Source organism: Suncus etruscus, chromosome 16, assembly GCF_024139225.1.
Source record: "Suncus etruscus isolate mSunEtr1 chromosome 16, mSunEtr1.pri.cur, whole genome shotgun sequence".
NCBI lineage: Eukaryota > Metazoa > Chordata > Mammalia > Eulipotyphla > Soricidae > Suncus > Suncus etruscus.
In genome coordinates this window covers 67,124,827-67,143,637 of record NC_064863.1, presented here as the reverse complement: position 1 = coordinate 67,143,637, position 18,811 = coordinate 67,124,827, and the positions used below count along the sequence as shown (strand labels likewise).

Sequence of the window (18,811 nt, the reverse complement as noted above, 5' to 3'; positions counted from 1 at the left end):
TTATGTGCCAGCATGTAGTCTATCCTGGAGAATGTCCCATGTACATTGGAGAAGAATGTGTATCCAGGTTTCTGGGGATGGAGTGTCCTATATATATCCACTAGGCCTCTTTCTTCCATTTCTCTCCTCAGGTCTAGTATATTCTTGTTGGGTTTCAGTCTGGTTGACCTGTCCAGTGTTGACAAAGCCGTGTTAAGTTCCCCCACAATTATTGTGTTGTTGTTGATATTATTTTTCAGATTTGTCAACAGTTGTATTAAATATTTTGCTGGCCCCTCATTCGGTGCATATATGTTTAGGAGAGTGAATTCTTCCTGCTCTACGTACCCCTTGATTAATATAAAATGTCCGTCTTTGTCCCTTACAACCTTCCTGAGTATAAAGTTTGCATTATCTGATATTAGTATGGCCACTCCAGCTTTTTTATGGGTGTTGTTTGCTTGGATAACTTTTCTCCAGCCTTTTATTTTGAGTCTATGTTTGTTCTGACTATTCAGGTGCGTTTCTTGTAGTCAGCAGAAGGTTGGATTGAGTTTTTTGATCCATTTAGCCACTCTGTGTCTCTTAACTGGTGCATTTAGTCCATTGACGTTGAGAGAAAGAATTGTCCTGGGATTTAACGCCATCTTTATTTCAAAATTTGGTGTGTCTTTTGGGTAGTCTTGTCTTAGATTAGGTCTTTCAGTTTTTCTCTTAAGACTGGTTTTGTGTCTGTGAAGTTTCTGAGCTGTTTTTTGTCTGTGAAACCATGTATTCTTCCATCAAACCGGAAAGTGAGTTTTGCTGGGTATAGTATTCTGGGTGAAGCATTCATTTCATTCAGTCTTGTCACAATATCCCACCACTGCTTTCTGGCATTGAGCGTTTCTGGTGACAGGTCCGCTGTAAATCTCAGGGAAGCTTGCTTGAACATGATTTCCCCTTTTGATCTTGCTGTTTTCAGAATTCTGTCTCTATCTGTGGGATTTGTCATTGTGACTAGGATGTGTCTTGGGGTGGTTTTTCTGGGGTCTCTTTTGGTTGGTACTCTTCGGGCATGCAGGATTTGATCACATATATTCTTTAGCTCTGGAAGTTTCTCTTTAATGATGTTCTTGACCATTGATTCTTCCTGGAAATTTTCTTCCTGGGTCTCTGGGACTCCAATGATTCTTAAGTTGTTTCTGTTGATCTTATCATAGACTTCTATTTTCGTCTGTTCCCATTCTTTGACTAATTTTTCCATTGTCTGCTCATTTGCTTTAAGTTTTTTGTCCAATCTCTCCTGCTGTATGGAATTGTTATGTATCTCATCTTCCACAGCACCAAGTCTATTCTCAGCTTCTGATACCCTGTCCCAGAGCTTATCCATTTTGTCATTCACTTCGTTTACTGACTTTTTCAGTCCTGTTAGTTGACATGTTATTTCAGTTTGGAGTTTTGTCATTTCTGCCTTCATATTTTCTTGGTTCTTATTAGTGTTCAGTTCAACTCGATCCATGGTTTCTTGGAGTCTGTTGAGCACCTTCCATATTGCTAGTCTAAAGTCCTTACCTGAGAGGTTGATTAGTTGTTCAGTCATTATCTGGTTCTCAGAATTGTCATCTTCATTCTCTAATTCTGATGCTGGCCTGCGTTGTTTCCCCATTGTCACACTTGTATTGTGGGTTTTTCTACGTGTTGTAGTGGTATTCATTGTCTATATGATGTAGGCAGCACACTCCTCTGGCTCCTCCCTTTCTGGATGGGCTGACTTGCCTCTAAGGGAGGGGAGTCCTCCGTGGATGAAGCCTCACACTGGGTCAAATCTTAGGCCCGAGCATGCAACAGAGAAGACAGTCCAGAGAGAAATGTTTGCTTCTGTGATATAGCGCCGTTCTTAGTGTGATTTTTCCTTCTTGTTGCAATGGAGTTCTTTCCTTAGAAAGAGTGCACGGCCGCGTAGCGAAGCGGAGTGGCCGTGCTCCTCTGAGCCTCTTTTTGCCCCACTCGCAAGAGTTTCACGCAAGAGGACAGTAGACAGACATAGACAGGTCACACTCACAGTCTTTCACAGCTGAGCCCCACTGGGCCGGTGTACTTTCGCGGATTTTCCCCGCCTGGTGTCACACACAGGGAGCCAGCTTTTGCAAAGGTTAGCCGGTTTTTCGGTGTGAATTTTTAAGTCCCACATATAAGAGAACATTCTACTTCTGACTGATTCACACAGATTGATATCCTCTAGTTTCATCCATGTTTCAGCAAAATATATGATTTTATTCTTTCCTGGATATGCATACTATTCCATTGCGGATAAATACCACCAATTCTTGATCCATTCATCCACAATTGGTCATTTGGGTTGTTTCCATATTTTGGCTAGTGTACTCTTGCAACTATAAATTATACACACTGAATATCTCATTTTAACTCTTTTTAGTACTCTATGTCTCATTTTTTTCAGCTGTAATATAAAATTAACAGTGTCCTCCATTTTCTACCTGGTTATGCTGAATATTGAATTATACTGTGAATAGAGGAAACTTGATGAAATATAAAACACCATACCATCTCCAAGTATGAATTGTCATTGTATGAAATGTGATGTATCCTTTAAAGTTGGTACATGGTAATAATTTTTGTGAGAAATGATGAAAACAAACTAAAGAAAACATTTATGGATAATTCAGTCTACAAGGATATTAGGACTTTGGGTGAAAATTTAGTTTTAATAAGAGCTCAGTGAGTCTCACTAAATTGTTCTGTGAGACGAGTATATTCAACAAAGATATTATGGCAATATCAGGGTCACCCATGATTTATTCTATACACTGATAGTTCTAAGCTCATATCAATAGGACAGATTTATTCTTAATGGATATCACATCCTAGTTCAAAATAAGCACTACATCCAATAAAATATTGGCTTTGTTTCCATAAAGACCTTTAAGGACAATATTGATTTGTGCAAGAGAATTATTGGCCTGCACTTCTAGATTCTATTTAACTAGCAACAGGCAGATGCTAACAGGAAACCATCAATTACTTAAATCAAGCTCCAAGTTTCATTTTGCTTCTAATTCAGATTCCCCTTGAACACTGGCACACCTGACTGACTTATTTGCTGCCCTCATGTTTTCCCAGAGAACTCAGCACGATATCCAAGTTACCTGTGCATCTGTGATTTATATGATCAGCAAAGTACCCCTTGCCACATTCCTGGACACACTGAGATTCTAAGAGGAGAAATGGCTCTTCACAGCGGGTACATTCACGGGGACCTTGGCACTGGAGGCAGTAGCTATCACAGCCTGAAAGACAAAAGTTAACAGGAATATGCATGGTTTTCAAAGAGGTTCTTGGCCCTTACTGCACAGCAGCATTAGAGCATTATGAGTAATGCAACCTGGTCAGTGGGGCAAAGCATGCTGCAGTGTTCAAGGCTGTTAAAGTTGTCTTGACCAGCTGGGTTCCTTGAGATTAGCTACTCAAAATCTTCCAGTTTCAATGTTCTTTCTTATAAAGTGAGAATGGACATACTGTTCCACCCAGCTGTCTGTGAAATACTAAATTAAGCAATGAAAAGTACTTGACAAATTATGACATTTATTAATCACTATTGTAACTAGTATCCAAACCTTGGCTCTGTACAGCTTCCCTCAATCACTCACTCACTCAGTGAAAAAGTGTCAATCCTTTTGACCTTAGTCAGCTGTTATCGTCTCCTAAAAATGCTCCTGTGAATTCTGAGTAGTACCTCAGGCTTGTAAGATTTTGTGATCAAATGAGGCTGAGATCTGGGGAGAAATCTCAGAGAACTAGAATATATTTTGCATGTAGGAGATCCATTTTTGATATCTGTCATTGCATGGTTCTCCAAGCACCACTGAAAATGCTGTCCTGCCTCTGCCCAGAAAAATCAAGTGAAGTTGAAAAGAGGTGCTAGGACTAAGAAAGGTGCTTATGAGCTAACTGGAATGTAGAGTATTGTGGGAGGCAGGTAGAGTAACATATGTCTCTCATGTGCTCAAGTAACCAGAGTGTATAAACTTCCATAGCTAAAGGAAAGAACTCTTCAGTTCTTAAGGAAACCATACATATGTAGATGATTATGCACTTTAAAGATTCTCATACGGATTGTTCCCAAATTTTACTAAGTATATTTGAACAGGAAAAACAGTATAGGGATCATTTCCCTTACACTTAATAAAAAGCTCTTAAAAGAAACCAGAATTTTGGTGAGGGTAGGGAAAGACAGAAGGGAAATTTATTCCTTCTCAGAACAGTTAAAAATCCAAGAAGGTAGAAGTTTGGGCGAAAACAGGTCAAGGGCTCTGGGCACTTACTCTTACAGATGCCTGAATGGCGGTAAAATGAAGGCGAGCACTGCTCCACACAAGCTCCATCCTGGAGTACGTAGCCATCCAAGCACTGTAGGCAGTCTGTCCTCAGAGGCCCAGTACATGCACTGCAACTCCAATCACACTCTAGAAAGAAAGAGCACATTAGATTGACTACCTTCCTAATCGTCCTCGGAACCAGCAACTAATTAATAAGGACACTGTCTGCAGCTGCAAGAGGTAAAGTGAGGACAACATGAAACATGTCAGCTAAGTAAGGCCTAATATAGCTCTGCTTGTAGCAGCCTGAATGCCGCTTGGAGGTTTAGTGTTTGCTAATTATGTTAGACATGGGCATGTACAACGATCACTCCACACTAAAACAGAGTTTGTTTGGCAGCAGGGCCAACAAGGAGCCAGTTCAACTACATTTAATTTCACAGGCCCCAGAGTTCTTTATCTTTGTGCCACCGGATCTTCATGCAAAGCCTGCTATTAGGAGGAGAAAATATGCCTTTTCAAATCTAGTCTGGAGCTCTTCCCAGGGTCTTCTAAGTAAGACTTTAGGAAAACCAAATTGAGAATGTGTCTACATCTCAACTGACACCAGGTTAGGATCACTGCTTCTCCTAAACCAGCTGTAGAACAATATATACTCGTGTTAAATAGGACATAGGGAATGTTCCAGAAGGCAAGGGTTTAATGAAATAATGGAGGATTTTATTTAGAGAGTAGAATTGATTTAGTCACATGCTTATTTGTTCACCAAGTACCTACAGGAAGGACAAAACTAAATAGATATAACAAGACAATAGATCTATACCCTGCATCAAGGACCTTCTGTCCTAGGAGGTCTAACTTTTAATATACCTCCAAGCAATCCAGGAAAACTGTGACAAATGCAGATAATCACAGTCAACATCAGAAATAGTGAGTCTCAGGAGAGCATCAGAGGAGAGCATGCTGTAAATATTGTTATTGCTATGAGTCACTTTTGAGTTTTTTTTAATATTTTGTCTTATAATACTATTAATTACAGTTCCTTGTGGACATAAATCCAAAATCAAATAAATAAATAAATAAATAAATAAATAAATAAATAAATAAATAAAGTTATCTTTCCTGGGTTTGAAGAAATAGTACAATGGATAGGGTACATGTCTTTTATATGGTGAATCCAGGTGCAATCTCCAGTGCCATATTTAGTTCTCCAGGTACGATAAAGAGTGAACCCTGATTGAAAAGCCAGAAGTAAGCTCTGAGCACCAATGAGTGTGGCCTGACCCCTCCCCAAATAATTTAATAAATATTTATCCTTTTTTAAAAAATAAGAGGTGTTGCCACTGCAGACTAGCTTTGTTTTGTTTTATGTTTTACTCAGGCAATTTTGGTCCAGTTCAGAAATCATATTTGAGAGTTAAAAGTTATGCTAGTTCTAGCTGCATAAATGGAAGTTGGGACAAGTTAGCATGTTTAAGTCTCTGGGGTTTGAGGACAAGAAAGTATACAAGTCATGACTATGCCACTTTTTATTTGCACATTTTTTCTCTTTTAAAAGTGCTTTATTTTTGGTTTGGGACCTATACCAAGCAGTGCTCAGGGTTTACTTCTGGCTCTGTACTCAAGAATTATTCCTGGTAGTGCCTGGGGGATGATATGGAGTGTAGGGGTATTGGGATTTGAACCCAGGTTAGGTGCATGCAAGGCAAATGTCCCGGTTGTTGTATTATCACTCTGGCTCCTTCTTTAAAAATTATCTGCCTCAGTTTCCTCAGTTTCCTTACCTATAAACTGGGGATAAATATAGTAACTATTGCATATGGCTATTGTGAAGAGTAATAAACAAATACATATAAAGCATGTGGGGGTTTGTAGGATAACACAAAGGGATGGCTTGTCTGACATATGTGAAATCCCAAGTTTGATCACATGACTCTAAGGATTGCAGAGTGGACCTCGTGGTCCCCAACACTGTTAGAATTGAGCACCTAGCCAAACAAGCTTGACACCGCTGGATCATATATTTTAGGGTATGAACTCCAGGCTTCTAAACACAAATGGGGAGAGTCTCACACAAACATAGAGCTAAACAGTACATCCAACACTGAAACACAGTAACAACTAAAGAGATATTTACAGCTCAAAAGTTTTTTTTCTGAAGAACATATCTCTGCTTAGAGTTTCCTCACCACCATCTTCCCTTATTGAAAATCTGGAGAACCCTCTCACTTGTCACCTTTCTCTCTCCTTGATGCAATATTTCTAAGAACCAAAGAGGCAGGTAAAATGTACACGACAGTACCCGTGCTTCCAAGAAGATTTATAAAGTTAATCTCACTCATTTATTTGACTGAATCGGTCCTAAGGGAAAATGCCTAAAACAGAACCTTGAAAACTGCCAGCATAGTTATGAAATCATTTACAACAGGGAGGATTTGTGATAATCTTGTTTTTCACCACAAACTGACAACGGCTTGTTAGAAGGAGGGGCAGGAGCCTTCTGTAGTCTGGAGCAGAGCAGACCACCTAAGTTGAAAGCCAAGCAGAATTTTTTGGGATGGAAAGTGCATAATTTTGCAAAGCCTTAAAGCATCCCAAGTTTACTTGACAAATGCTTGATCTCCATATGAGCCTCCACTTCTCTAGCAGAACCAGTGTGGAATGAAGAAGGAAAATAGAACAGGAATAAAAGAAATTCATTGCTTAACTCGTTTCCCTTGGCTAAGCTCTGTCACTCAAAGAACTCCTGGAATTCTAACGCTTGGAAATTAGGGGGAAAGTACTTGGTTTTTGATATTTCCTCTGAAGACAGACTCAAGGGCTGTGTCTCCACTTAAGACTATTTGGAAACAGGAGACACTGGTAGTAGTAAAAGTGCACTGGTGAAGGTTGGTGTATATTATATAACTGAAACTCAATCATGAACAATTTTGTAACCACATTGCTTAAATAAAGTTATTATAAAAATATAATGTTTTACTATATGAAAAATACCAAAATATAAACTGCGGAAGAAAGATACAGAACTGAATTCACAAAGTGATGTCAATTTTGCAAAAGTAGTATTTTGCATAATGATTTTTATTCTACATTCTTATGAATTATTAAAATAATTTCACAATGATATTTAATTTACAATTTTGAGGGGTTTTGGGCCACACCCGGTGATGCTCAGGGGTTACTCCTGGCTATGTGCTCAGAAATAACTCCTGGCTTGGGGGACCATATGAGATGCCAGGGGATAGAACTGCCGTCTGTCCTAGGTCAGGCACATGCAAGGCAAACGCCCTACTGCTATGCCACCACTTCGGCCCCTAATTCATAAATATTATAGAGGCACAAAAAGTTAATAAAATTAAACTTTATGAAAAATATTAGGCTAACATACATAAATTATACAATTCCTAACTGCTCTGTGCTTGCTATCCAGTAATCTTGAATTGTATGTGAGAGAGTTTATGGGATCCAGGGATGTAATGAAAATCTGTAAAATAGGTCTGATAGTATAGAACAAGAGCTGGGTGTGGTATCTAAGAAGCTTATGATGCCTCCAATAGAGATGAAGTCACCTCTATTTCATCCTGCTGCATTGTTTGATTATAACTCCAGCTTTTTGGAGCTGGAGCGGTGGTGCAGTGGCAGGGCATTTGCCTTGCACACAGGACCACAGTTCGATCCTTTAGCACCCCATATGGTCCCCCAAGCTAGGAACAATTTCTGAGCACATAGCCAGGAGTAACCCTTGAGAGGCACTGGGTATGGCCCAAAACCGTTCTTGCCCCCAAAAATAACTCCAGCTTTGCCAGACAATCAGATCATCTGGACTTTTAAATGTTTTCTGATATAGGTGGATGGGATTTGATTAGGTTTTTCTCCTGGCTCTGTGCTCAAGGATAATTCGTGGCCCTGTTCAGTAGACCATATACTCTGTTGGGGATTGAACCAGCATTGGTTGCATGCAACCTTAATCCATGTACTATCTCTCCAGCTCCAATTTTTCTGTTGTTTTATTTTTAATATATATATATATATATATATATATATATATATATATATATATTAATTGAAACACTTAGGTGAAGCAAGAAGAATACATTAAAATTCAATATTTTCAGTTTGCCATCTGTAATCATTTCTGTTATTTGCACATAAAAGGGACTCCAAAATATTTCCTCAATGAATGGATAAAAATACACAATAACTTCTTTCAGCAAAGTCTAAACAAGAGATGGTATTTTCAAAATGTGGGAAATTAGACAATAATAAAGGGGCATTGATAAGAAAAAGAATCATCACACAATTCAGAATGTTTTACCTCTGCAAGTCTTGGTGGAGAAGTCAAGATAGTATTGTGGAGCACAGACCTCATCCTGACACTCCCCAAAGAGTAGGACCTTGTTTGGATCTCGGCAAGAAGTACAGCTGTTCTGTGAATCACAGCTTCCACACTGTGCACTGCATGCTGAGCAGAGAGGGAAAGAGAATGACCAGATGATTATAATTGCAAATACTGAAGCATTGATCAAACCTAGACAGATGCCGCAAAGCAACAAAGTCCTACTTTAAAAAAATAGTATAACCTCTAAAAAAATATGATGGCTCACAATTTTCCCCTAAATAAATAAAAATAATAAAATATAATCATATATTTCAGAAAAGATATATAACAAATCCAAGAATGGAAGTCCCACATCCAAAATGTTCTTCAGTTCAGGAACAGGATTTATATATATGCCAATGGCTCAAGATTAACAGATTAGAGTTTTATTTGAACCCTACTTAGTTTGTTTTGGCTCACACTTTGTTCAAAACCCAGACATCACTTCTGTTAAGTTCAGTGGATTATATAGGGTGCCAGGGAATAAACCCCTTGACCACCATTTGCAAGGCAAAGACTTTGTACTATCATTCAGGCCCCTGAATGCAATTTCTTAAGAAATCACATTCCATAGTTCACTGGATAGATCTAGATTTTTATGTGAGGCAAAATTGGATATCATCTTTATCATAGAGTTCAAGAAGTCCCATATTTTATAAACGGAATACTTAAAGGTGACCACCTGGATTACCGATTTTCCCACTTGTATTTCTCAGGAGACATTCAAATCTGATCATGCTTTCTTCTCTAGTATTACAATTGTACTGGGTTGTTCATGATAAACAGCTGAGGTCTTTCTTGACACCTCTCTTTCTCTCACTTCTAAAATTCACTCACTCATGAGATACTCAGGATTATTTGATTCTCCTATATAATTCTCAGGACTTTTAACTTTGTTCAATATCCACAGAATTTAATAAGCTAAGCTTGCAAATAAAGAACTGTAGCTGATTTGAAGTGCATACCACAAAGTGACCAGTGAACCTTTATTAAGTAACAATAGAAATGTCTATAGTGGGCCTGGAGAGATAGCACAGCGGCGTTTGCCTTGCAAGCAGCCGATCCAGGTCCCCTGTGCCTGCCAGGAGCTATTTCTGAGCAGACAGCCAGGAGTAACCCCTGAGCAGTGCCAGGTGTGGCCCAGAAAAAAAAAAAAAAGAAAAGAAATGTCTCTAGTAATTAATTAACTGTAATTAATTGCTGTTTATTGGATCCACACTTAAACAAAAACAAAGAAATCATACCCATGATATTTAAACATACTATATCCACCTATGTAAAAACATACAATTCACTTTCACCAGCAGAAAAAATTTCACATTTATTTTATTATTATTATTTATTTTTATTTATTATTTATTTTTTATTTTTATTTATTTTTATTATTTATTATTATTTATTATTTATTTTAGCTAGTTGAAAAATATTATTTTATCTAGTTGAAGAAATAAACTAAATTAGAAATTATCTAATATAAGCAATAATATAAGCAAACTTCTGCATTTATGGCTGAGAAGAAAAAGAGACTATAAAAGATTTGCTTAGACAGAAGTTCCTACACATATTATCAAATTATTTTAATTCATCAGAAGCTTACTAGAAGTGAATGACTACTAAGGAAACAAAGTGTTTACAATCTCCATGTAACCTAAACATTAGTTGTCTGCCCCTTACCCCATGTCATCTGCTGACAAGGCACTGCCCCCAAAGAAGGCCCAATGGCCAATTCCTCAGCTCAGGGTAACAGCTGAATGCTCCTTGTCCTTTACTTCCAAGTCTCTGCCAGTGTCTCTAGTAAAGATGTCTACTCTACAGTCTTATCACCCTGCACCCTCCCCGCCCTTCCCCACCCAGTACTTCTATGTGCTTTTTAGCAAAACTCAGTCATTTCACCAACTTCAAAAAGAAATGGATTCATGTTGCACACTTTGATAGGTTAGAAGACTAGACATAGAAGACTGAGGTGGGGGAAGCAATAGAGCCACACTGAGAAGGGAATCTTACCACTAGTCTCTCAGCCTTTCTGTTTCTCATTCAAATACTCATCCTTCAGAGTACTTCCACATACATCCAAGCCAATTGACTTCTGAGCTTTCTCCAAAAACAATGTAGCTGTAAGGGGCATATTTTCCATCCTCTGCTACTCAGACTACACAGAGGATCTGTCACATTACAGTATGCTGCTAAGACCACATTTGGAATCTCAGATGTGGTTTTCATGAGGTCATTGTCCCCACAAGAACTGTCCAAGAGGACAGAAGAGAAGATAGTAATTGGGAAGAAAATCAGTGAAGGGAACAGGGATGTACTACTGCTACTGCTCAGCGAGGAGAGCACTGCTCAGTTTATGAAGTCTACTGCCTCTTAAGAGGCCTGCACTCTCTCTCAATGAGGGTTCTCTACTTCTGCTTGATGGTATCCTATTCTCCCTGAAGCAGAGAAGTCCAAGTAGAAATTGACAGCTAATCTCATAATTTGAGGATAAGCATATGAATGAGGGAAAAGGCAGTATAAGAAACTTGGGGGTTGATAATGAATGAGCTGAAAAAGCAGCTAACTCACCTACAGTATCCTTGACTCCCCAAAAATGAAACTGATTTCTTTCCTTGCCATACAATTCTGAGAGAGAATAAGAATGTCTGCAGTAGATATAAGGTTGGCTATAGAGTTGTCTTCCTAATCTGCCTATGAACATCTCAAACTCTGGTAGCCTCGTCGATTTAAAGTCCCTGACTCAACTACTCATCCTTAAATTTTGGTACTCAGTACATATTTCTAAGGGTTTTTGTGATCAAAATCTGCACTTTCCAGACCTTAAATTCTTCTATAAAAGGTCAATAATGCCTCTATTTAAAATGACTATTTTCTTAAAAGTCACCTACTGTGCATTTTATAAAATTATCAGACTATATAATTATAACTATGAATGTTTTAAGAGACATTGTTGCTTTACTTTACATACTCAACTATCTATTTTTCCCTTATACCCTAACTTAGGGAGATGCTTTATTTAATAGCAGACAGAATAAAAATTAAGTAGCAGCCAAAGACTAAAGTTAGGTGAATCTTAATGCAACTGAAATAGCTATAAAATCCTATTTACATGGGAGCAAAGCAAATGCAGAATTCACCCTGCATTCAAGCAAAAACATAAAGAGAAATGTTTTAATAAAATATACTTATTACCTATCTTTTCACAGTAATAATGTTTTTCTGTACTATTATTTTTTGTGATTCTATTCCTGTGAAGAGTTTCATAAATCTAAGTCACCATTTCTTCACCAATATACTCTCACTCTTGAACAGAACATGCAAGTATTTCATTTGAATCTCTTGTGTTGCAGAAACTACAGATTCTGGCAGACAGATGACATATATCAAGCAAAGTTTTTATTATAAAAGTGTAAGATTCTTTTCATCAACTCAAAAAGTACTTTGTATCTCTAGTATCTCAACAGATGATGTATGAATTCATTTCAAATACAAATCCTTGAAAACATCTCCACCAATCCTTGTGTCTATTTATTAAACAAAAATATCACTCATAACTTAATTTGTCCTTTATTTCAGATGATAAGAATAACAATGGCAAATGTATTAGGAAAAATATTCTGTGAGGTTTTGTGATAATCAAGATACTATTAGATAGAAATGCTATTTTCAGTTCTCTTAATGAATCCGAGGCCTGGCAATTAGTTCACTTGGTTCAGATCACAAAGCTATAAATGGTACATGGAATTTTGACTTCAGCCAGCTCATTTTAGAATTCCACCTCTTAGCCACTGCTGTATACTTCCTTCCATATTGTACATTCTAGGACAAATAATTTAAGTATCAATACTATATTTGTTAACTATCATTCTTTAAAGAGACAATGAAATGATTTCTTTTTTCTTTTCTTTGCAAATCATGATTTAGTGATTGATATAAAATAAACCACCACAGCCTATCTCAAAAGTGTTCCTTCATCTGTAAAAATTTCCTAATTTTTTCTCCTTAAGATATGACCTTCTCCAAATTCATCTTAATTCTTTGTTTGTGCCTGACACAGGCAATTATTCATTTTTTGGCTTATTTGAGAAAATATCTATACAAGTTAAAATGACGACCGTGTGACTGTTTGAGCAGAAACTGAATGCTATGTAGTGTGTCAAGCTTTGCAGAGTGTCAATATTCAGCAAATATATGTCAAAAGAAAATTAATCCAGAGGATTATGCCCCCAATTCTGTACTAGAATGAGGTTCGCTCTTTGCTCAGGATCTGGAAATTAAATTGCTTAGGAAAAAAAACTATATAAATTAACATTTATTTTTCTCCATTAATATTTTAAAATGAAACAACTGTAAAACAGAGAGGTTACACAATGAACCCACAATTATGCAACTTGTACTGGGAGAAAAGATTTCCAATTTCCAATTAGGGAAATATCTGAGTTACAATATGCTATCCATACTCTTCATAAATTAATTTGCTCTCTTTTTTATGAAAATACAGGCTCCTTGGTGAGATGAAGGGAACAAGAACTTCATATTCTCTTAAATGAACTCAGTAAAAAGGTAAGGAGAAAAAAAATGTATTTTTGAAACCTACACTGACAAGCATGGTTGTTATCCAGATAGTGTCCAGGAAAGCAGGTAGTACTGCAGGTGCCCAGGTGAGTCAGAACAAGGCCGGGATCACAAGAGGAACAGGAGAAGGGACCTTTGTTATGGCAGGTCTGGCAGGAGGAGTGGCATTCTGCAAAGGGAAAAAGACACACACAAAGACTGTGAAGCTAAACTCTCTTACAAAGCAGTGTCCCAAGAGCCAGTAATAAAAGTCCCAATGCTATGAGTATGAGCGCAGGTTTATGGTCCCACATGTGCAGTCTGCCTCCTCTCTCTCCCGTGAAGTTTAAGCTTCTCAACTGCTGCCCCCAAAGAGAAGCCCCTGGGACCCCCAATGGCTCCCGGCTCACCACTTACTCACTTTTACAAACTCTTCTCGCTGCATAGTATCCAGAAGGGCAGCTGGGAACGCAGTGGTCCCCCAGCAGCAGATGCTGGGTGTGCTGGCACATCAGGCAGATGCTGCCGTTGCTGTGAGGGTCAGCCACACAGTGTCGACACAGAGGATGGCAGTCTAGAGAGGGCAAAGAGTTAGAGAGAAGATGGGACTGCTGTGAGCACCACTCTAATCATGACACCAAAGTGCAGAAGGGACTGCAATTAGCACCACAGCATCACAGACAGTCAGGGACTTGCCCAAAGGCAGAATCTGTCAGTATAGTAGAAGCTTGGGACTTCTACAAGCTGTGTGTTTGAGTTTTGTTGCAAATGACCAGGCCCAGCACAGTGATTGAATTTTCATTCATTTTCAATTGAATAACCTTCATCTACACAGCATATGACAGATATTTGCTAGGGAAATAGAGAAAACTGTCAGACTGACAGACACAATATCATTAATACTATCAAGATGCCCCTAGATACTCCCAGAACTTCAGAGCAGCGCAGGCCTACTCACAGGTGTTCCTGAAATATGCATAGCAACCTCTGCATGGTTCATTCCCTTAGACATGGTCTCCAGGGTCAGTAGAGCAATATCCTTTTAAGTTATAAAGAAAAGTTGTGGCATAAGATATACCAATTCACCAAAAGCTCCATTGTACAAGATATGATTGGACAAAGACAGTACTGTCCCCACTATAGGTAAAAAAAAAAAAACTTCACTGGTCCTGTTTTCCAGTGTTTCCCCTTCAAGAAACATTTATTGACCTACATCCCAAATGTGGGAGAAAAGTATAATTCCTGGGCCAGAGCAAAAATACTGTAGAGAGGGCATTCGCCTTGTTCATAGCCACCCATATGGTCCCAGCATCCCATTTGCCCCCCCCCAAGCACTGCCAGTATGGAGCAGAGAGTTCTCCTAAGCTTTGCAATGTATGTACCCCACCCCAAAATTCTTAATTTCTCACTATAATAAAAAAGAAGAGACCCGAGAAAGTAGATGAGAGAGCTCTGGTGCAAGGACTTTACCATCCTCCCTGGTAGGAATTAAGCATCGATTGCATTTGCTAAGACACCTCTCCTGGGTCAGGAACATCTTATTTCATGTCATGTCAACTATTTATAAATAAGAGATAGTGATTTCTAGTGCTATTTAAACAAAAGAAATTATATCAATGAAACAGAATGCTTGTCTCTTGAAAGCTGTGAAAGCATAACTTTCTCAATTCTTAGAGATACTGTCTTTATATTTGGTCATTATATATTTTTACTACCAGAAGCTTATCTCAGCCCCATATCAACACCACTTCATCTATATGCAAAGTCTGTTTACAACTATTCTTGTTACTCCAAAAGCTGCACAAGACAGTTACTTTCTCAGATTGCTGATTTTTCTAGAAGCATGCCAACCAACAGCTACAGATCTTCCTCAACAGTTCAAAAATTTCAAATTCAGGCAGTCTTTTGTCAATACCAAGTAAATTTTACGTGTGCACATGTGTGTCTGTGTATGTGTGTGCATTGGGCCACACCTAGTGTTCAGGGTTTAGTCCTGGCCCTGTGTTCCAAGATCACACCTAGCAGGGTTCTAGAAACCATATAGAATGCCAAACATCAAAGCTGGGTTGGTCAGGTGAAAGGTAAATGTCCTATCCATTATACTATCACTTCGGCCTCTATCAGGCACAATTCTTAATATCCTAAAAGGAACATTGTTATCCCTCAGTGTTATAAAATAAGCTCTTTCACACCCTAATTTACCTTATAATTTCTCCACAATGACAACCTTTTTTGTTTTATTTCTGTATGTTCTCCTCATAGCATAAAAACACAGTCCTTGATGCTCCAAAGGGCAACTCAAAAAGCTCTGACAGCAAATGGTGGTGACAAATGATTCTTGTGGTGAGGTAAGTACATGAGAGAATTAGGAACCCAGGAAATACTACTAATACAAGACTCCATCATTTGAAATGTTTTGGCCTTCTCCTCTTTGAAGCATGTGTTTACAGAGTTCTGGTCTCAGACATGTATTAACAAGCTCTGCAGGTGTTCCCTGGTCTAAAAACTATACCTGATGGAATCGTCCTCTAGTGTGCAATTAGAAAAACAAAAAAAGAATAATCACTAAGGGGATGCTTTGAAGAGAAAGTATGCATATTTAGAGTGTTTTGTGGGTACAATAAATAAATATTTATGGATTTGATTTATCTTTGGGATCTCAAATGCTGTTTATGAATATAACATATTAATTACTGATAAAAGAAACTAGTAAGTGATTATGAGTGTTCCTTTCCAGCCTAAAGCAGCTGCATCCAACCCCTCAGTACTCATCTCTAGTCCCACCTGCAAACACTTCCACCTCTCCCAAGGCCATTTCATCCTCTAATTACTTCAGGCTAGCAAGTGTGAGCACCTTTGGTTCCTTGCTGCCAACCTCAAAAAATCTACCCCTTTTTATTTCCTTTCTCCATCCCACCCCCAAGCAGGATGACATAAATTCCTCCATCCACATTCTTGATGTAATTTTCAATATTACTGCATCTTTTTGAACCTCCTTTCTTTGGGCCACTCCCAGTGGTCTCGATTCTCTTGGTTTGGTTCTCAGGGATCATTACTGCTAGGACTCGAAGCCTATGTGGTGCTGGAGATCAAAACTTGGTTAGCCACATGCAAGGCAAGTTTCATAACCACTCTTCTATCTCTATGGCCTCAATTATTACATCCTATACCCATATCCTTTCACACTTCTTCACCTGAATCTCAGTCATGCTACCTCCCCATCCCAAAGAGAAAAAACCACACCTCTTGCCTATATACTGCTCAGTGTCCTTAACTCCCTATTCTTCACTTCACTGTCATGTACCTGAAAATGCCATAATTCTTCTATATTATTTTCCTAGGTAAGGTCTCTGTTTACCTATTAATGATAAAATCTAATGGCCTCTAATTTTGTAACTCCAAACCCCTGCGATACACTTCATACTACCCCTTTTCATTGATACCATGTTCCAACTTGGTACTATCTAGGCACCCTCTTCGTCAGGCCCCCCTTCTCTACCTCTAATTACTGTATTAATGTGGGCATTCCTTTTAACCTTCAATTTCTTCTGTACCCTTAACAAGGTCTTACTCTTTGGAGGTCTTAATGAAGAAAGATTTGTATCATATTTTTGTAGCGAGTTGCCAAGAGGTTACCACAATGCAGAGACTCCAAAATCATTTAATGCTTTCCTCTCATTCTACAAATTCATGATAAGCCACAGAAGCTATTGGAAAAAATATATATGTATAACTGTATGATGACATTAGTGCCTAGGAACACAGGAAAAATCAATAAATGATACCTGAAAAATATAAAACAATCAACTGCAAGTTCCCAAAGCATTACTTTAATTCAACTTAGCTTATAGTTTCTACCTTACTTAAGACAGTTTAATTACTCAAGTCTAGAAATCTAGAATTTCAAAGCTTTGTTCATAAGCTGTATTCATCCTGTGGTTATAGTAAGAAGCTAGAAAGCTACTACATGGGTTAAAGTGTTTGCGTTGTAATGCAGTCAAACCTGATTTGGTCTCCAACATCACAATGGTCCTTCAAGAACTGCCAAGGATCATTCCTGAGCACAGAACTAGGACTAGCCCTTGAGGAACAATCAATTAACTCAATCAATAAATAATATTCCTAATATACAGTAAATAAGATCCTATGAGTAGAGTCATTCTCCAATATCAATCTGAGTAATCCTGTATTTATTTATTCAAGCAAAACTTTTGTTCAATTCTTTCCTATATAAGACATTGAAGAAAGCCCAAAATAAAATCCTGCTCTGAAGGCTGACTGATTTTATTAAACCAATAAGAAAACAAAATCCTAAAATCCAGAAGGCAATGTTGTTTCACTGAAAGTCAAACCCTCTTTGGAAAAAAACCCTCTTGGGAGAGCTCAAAATCTGCAGGGAAAGGAGCCATAAAAAAGCAGAGAAAAGGGGGCATCAGTATTAGCATTGCAGTTGTGACTTGTCATCACAAAAGTTTAGGTCCCAAGAGCAGACTAGAGAACTCAGATATGACAGCATGTGACTGGCCAGTCCCACTGCACAGAGCTGCTTGTAAGTGTGGTATGGGCTTGGGCTCAGGACCACTGCTATCACTGAAACAGGAGACTGGCTGAAGCAGGCTCAAGTCAGTAGCTTTAATTTGCTGAATCCAAGATCAGCCATGGAAGAAATGTTAAAAAAGCACTTATAAAGTATCAAAAAAACCCAAATATTTAAATTAAGTATGAGTTTCAGTGAAAATAAATTTCAACTTTGAATAATTAGTCTTCCTTTTCTTCATAACTTGCATATGATTTTACATCTAGTAAGATTATATTAAATGCATACATATAACTTTGCTATTCAATATAATTAGCATTTGTACTGGCCATTACAAGTGATATTATTAAGATCTTTTTTAAAGATTGCATAATATTTCAGCATTGAACAAAATGACTAGTTTTTGTAACTTTAATATTTACTTCCAGTTTGTCGACTTTTAAAATTAAGGGAGTTACCCAGGACATTACAGGCATCTTCAAGGAGGAAACTGCACTCTCCAAGCAAGTGAAAGCAGAGATTAACAGATGGGAATATATTAAGCTGAGAAGTTTCTGCACCTCAAAGGAAATAGAGCCCAGGATACAAGAGCCACCCACTGAGTGGGAGAAACTATTCACCCAATACCCATCAGATAAGGGGCTAATCTCCAAAATATACAAGGCACTGACAGAACTTTACAAGAAAAAAAATCTAATCCCATCAAAAAATGGGGAGAAGAAATGAACAGACACTTTGACAAAGAAGAAATACAAATGGCCAAAAGACACATGAAAAAATGCTCCACATCACTAATCATCAGGGAGATGCAAATCAAAACAACGATGAGATACCACCTCACACCACAGAGAATGGCACACATCACAAAGAATGAGAACAAACAGTGTTGGCGGGGATGTGGAGAGAAAGGAACTCTTATCCACTGCTGGTGGGAATGCCGTCTAGTTCAACCTTTATGGAAAGCGATATGGAGATTCCTTCAAAAACTGGAAATCGAGCTCCCATATGATCCAGCTATACCACTCCTAGGAATATACCCTAGGAACACAA

General features: G+C 38.2%; 1 protein-coding gene across 1 annotated transcript in view; it reads right to left on the bottom strand.

Moving 5' to 3' along the window:
* The window catches only part of FRAS1 (Fraser extracellular matrix complex subunit 1), a 377,453-nt gene that overhangs the window by 227,293 nt on the left and 131,349 nt on the right, over positions 1-18,811 (bottom strand). The window contains 5 exon segments of the mRNA XM_049789877.1: positions 3,129-3,269; positions 4,305-4,445; positions 8,614-8,760; positions 13,268-13,414; positions 13,646-13,798. Of these exon segments, the coding sequence (XP_049645834.1) occupies positions 3,129-3,269; positions 4,305-4,445; positions 8,614-8,760; positions 13,268-13,414; positions 13,646-13,798 (729 nt within the window).